This window comes from Xyrauchen texanus, chromosome 46 (genome assembly GCF_025860055.1).
Source record: "Xyrauchen texanus isolate HMW12.3.18 chromosome 46, RBS_HiC_50CHRs, whole genome shotgun sequence".
In the NCBI taxonomy this organism is placed as follows: domain Eukaryota; kingdom Metazoa; phylum Chordata; class Actinopteri; order Cypriniformes; family Catostomidae; genus Xyrauchen; species Xyrauchen texanus.
This window is the reverse complement of record NC_068321.1, coordinates 18,256,765-18,259,968: the sequence shown is the minus strand read 5'-3', so window position 1 is coordinate 18,259,968 and position 3,204 is coordinate 18,256,765. Positions and strand designations below refer to the sequence as shown.

Below are 3,204 nucleotides of genomic sequence, written 5' to 3'. Positions count from 1 at the left end.
TGGAGAAGGTGTGATGGAATGGGGTCAAGGGAACAGGTTGTGGGGTGGTTGGAGAGGAGGAGTTTAGAGACCTCAGTGTCAGTTAAAGGAGAGAACATAGTGAAAGAAGGGTTGCATACAGGAGCCAGGTGTTTGACAGGGTGTGGTGCTGTGAATGTATTGCTGATGGCTGTAACCTTATCAGTAAAAAATGTGGCTGAATATATCTGCTGTCAGTGATGTGTCAGGTGGTGGAGGGGAGGGCAGAGAAGTGTGTTAAATGTTCTAAACAAGCTACGAGTGTCTGTGGTGCTGTTGATTTTGGTCTGGTAATATGAAGTTTTTGCAGTTTTAACGTTATTTGAAAAAGTTGCGAGCAGAAGCTGATATTTACCTAGATCAGCTGGATCTTTAGATTTCCGCCATCTCCTCTCAGCTGCCCTGAGAACAGTCCGATGTTCACGAAGGATGTCAGACAGCCAGGGGCTGGGTGGTGTAGTCCGTGCTGGTCTAGAGGAGAGAGGACAGATGTTGTCTAGACAGGTTGTTAAAGTAGAGCTAAGTGTGTCTGTGGCAGTGTTCACATCAAGCATGGAAAATACATTTATTGTGGGAAGAGAGGCAGAGACATCAGTGGAAAGGCGAGAGGGTGAGAGGGAACGGAGGTTACGGCGAAAGGAAACCAAAGGTGGGGTCGGTTTTACAATGGATGGGAGAATCATGTTGAATTGAACAAAGTAGTGATCAGAAACATGTAAAGGTGTAACAAGAATATTAGAGGTGGTACAGTTACGTGTAAAAATGAGGTCCAGCTGGTTGCCCGACCTGTGAGTTGCTGTGGTGTGTAGTCTTTCCAAGTCAAATGAGGCCAGAAGAGTATTCAGTTCAATGGCCTGGGGTTTGTCCTGGTGTATGTTGAAATCACCAAGAACCACAAGTGGCCTGCCATCCTCTGGCAAGGAGGACAGCAGGACATCCAATTCCTCAAGAAAGCTTGTCAGCTGACCTGGGGGGCTGATAGATGACAACAACATGTATTTTTGTGGGTTGCATTGTAGTAATGGCATGGAATTCAAAAGATGTATTGTTACATAGTGAAGCATGTGGTGAAAAAGTCCAGTTATTATGAATGAGCAGATCTGTTCCCCACCCCTACCAGTATGTCGAGGGGTGTGGGAGAAGGAGAAGTTGTTAGAGAGAGCAGCAGGTGTTGCTGTATCCTCAGGACGTATCCATGTCTCTGTCAGTGCCAGGATGCTGAGGGTGGACTGCGTGGCGAAAGCCGGAATGAAGGCAGCTTTGTTCACAGCAGACTGGCAGTTCCAGAGTCCCACTGAGAACGAGAGTGGAGCAGGTGTTGAAGTGCAAAGCGGCCGTAGGTTGTGTGGGTTGCGTTTTGTCTTGCATCTGTATCTTGTGAACGGTCTACAACAGATAACAGGGATGTGCTTGAAGGCATGTGTTATTAGTGAACTAGACATGTTAGTATGAATGTAAGTAAAATAATAAAAGAGATAGAATAGAAAAATACTTAAGTGCTTTGGTGAGTAGTGCCTTGTCGGTGTCCTTGCTCGGTGGACTCGCACAGGTAGACTCGCTGGTCTTTACCCAAGTAGGTCTTCACACAAGGAGGGCTTCACACGAGGGCCACCACTTCCGCTGCCGCCTCGGCCAGCATTAAGTCCAATAAATAACAACTTTTACGAGCCGCTCAGTGGAAAAAAGCAGCCACGCCTTAATGCTACTTATCACAACAAAGCTAGTCACGTGGTCACCCGAAACCGAAACTCAGGGTTGCGCTGGAACAAACGCAACTTCTGTACAGCGCAAATAAATTATGCTGCACTTAGCAATAAATAATACTCTGAAACCAGTGAAGCACTGTTTGCAGACACTAAAACGACGAAAGTTTTACACACACACAGGATAACCAACCCGAAGTCTAAGCAAATCTAGCAACTAATCCTACGTGACAAGTTTAAACAAGTCTAGCAATTCTATCAGCTGAATACTATGGGACAAGTCAACACAAATATAGCGCCAGACACACCAAACACACGCCTAAGCTAACTCGCGTTAAAGACAGTAAACAAACAGCACCTGATCTAGCAATGAATACCACTATAACAACGTTAAAAACAATGAAATAAACACACTTACATACAACTGCAGACTCCTGTAGATAGATCGCTTCTGATAGATCGTGTTATTACGTATTATTTAGCTTAAACAATAAATCAGGTAATCTGGCTTTCATAACTCAGTGCCTAGCCTCTTTAAGACATCACCGCACGTCACTGTACTCCTGTATTAATAAACATTGAAATCAAAAGAATCAAGTGCAGTGTTAAGCAATTATTTATCACACACACCACGCCTGCTTATAGGCTACTTTGTTTTTTTTTAAGAGACCCCCACAAAGATGAAATCATAATTCGAACCCTGTTTTCAATGTTTATTGTGCACACCTCCCGCTTTTTTACGTGGAAAACTGGTAATATCACCCCCTCTGTGACGCTTTCTGCAACTTGTCATGTGGAGGGTGATGCGGCGCTTGACGCTGGAGTTGAACGGAGCGTTGACGCCTTGACTCAACTCAAGTTAAATGCGCATTACAATGATGAAAGAACATTATTAAAACTCAAAATTATTATTATTTGTCTATTATTGTGGTCTTTTCTGGTAAAAGCCATGCTCAGCATTTTAAATACTGTAGGAAAATGATACCATAGATCTACTCTGTGTTGATAATTCTTATACTGAAGTCAATAGATTTGTAGCCATGCAAGTTTTAATAAAGGAGAAGGATGTTATTGAAACTCACTATTATTGGATGAAAAATAATGCTCAGACTGAATGAAGACTATAGATCTGCTTTTTTCTTTTAATGCTTAAACACTACAAAGTATCTTGGTAGATTTCGGTCATGAATGACTCAAAATGATTCACTGACTCACTCATAGCACATAAGACACTCGTTTGTCGCCACCTAGTGACATTTCCAGAAGGGGTCACTGAACTGATCAGTTAATCAAATGTAACAAATTTGTGAAACAGAAGCAAGCCTCACCAAAATACTCTTTATTTTGCAGCTTATTCTACACAATTGTAAACTTGAATCACTAAAATAGCTGGAATTGGTGCTTTTAGCTTATTCTTTAAAGAAATACCCCCAGAAAATGTTTTGTGGACCATTGATTGTCTTAGCTTGTTCACCCCTCATGA

General features: G+C 42.5%; 1 protein-coding gene across 2 annotated transcripts; it reads right to left on the bottom strand.

Annotated features, from left to right (window-relative positions):
- Positions 1 to 241: 241 nt before the first annotated feature.
- LOC127638604 (uncharacterized) lies at positions 242 to 1,651 on the bottom strand. 2 transcript variants are annotated; one of them, XR_007969880.1, is made up of 4 exons: positions 1,511 to 1,651; positions 1,136 to 1,404; positions 805 to 985; positions 242 to 489 (listed from the first exon to the last, which is right to left on the bottom strand). XR_007969880.1 is itself a non-coding variant. In XM_052120186.1 (3 exons), the coding sequence occupies exons 1-3, from the start codon at positions 1,458 to 1,460 to the stop codon at positions 374 to 376; spliced, it is 654 nt and encodes a 217-aa protein (XP_051976146.1). In that variant the 5' UTR covers positions 1,461 to 1,503; the 3' UTR covers positions 242 to 373. The 2 variants fall into 2 exon arrangements, 1 of the variants encoding a protein (XP_051976146.1); XM_052120186.1 differs by lacking the exon at positions 1,511 to 1,651 and having other exon boundaries at positions 773 to 985; positions 1,136 to 1,503.
- Between the last annotated feature and the right edge of the window lie 1,553 nt (positions 1,652 to 3,204).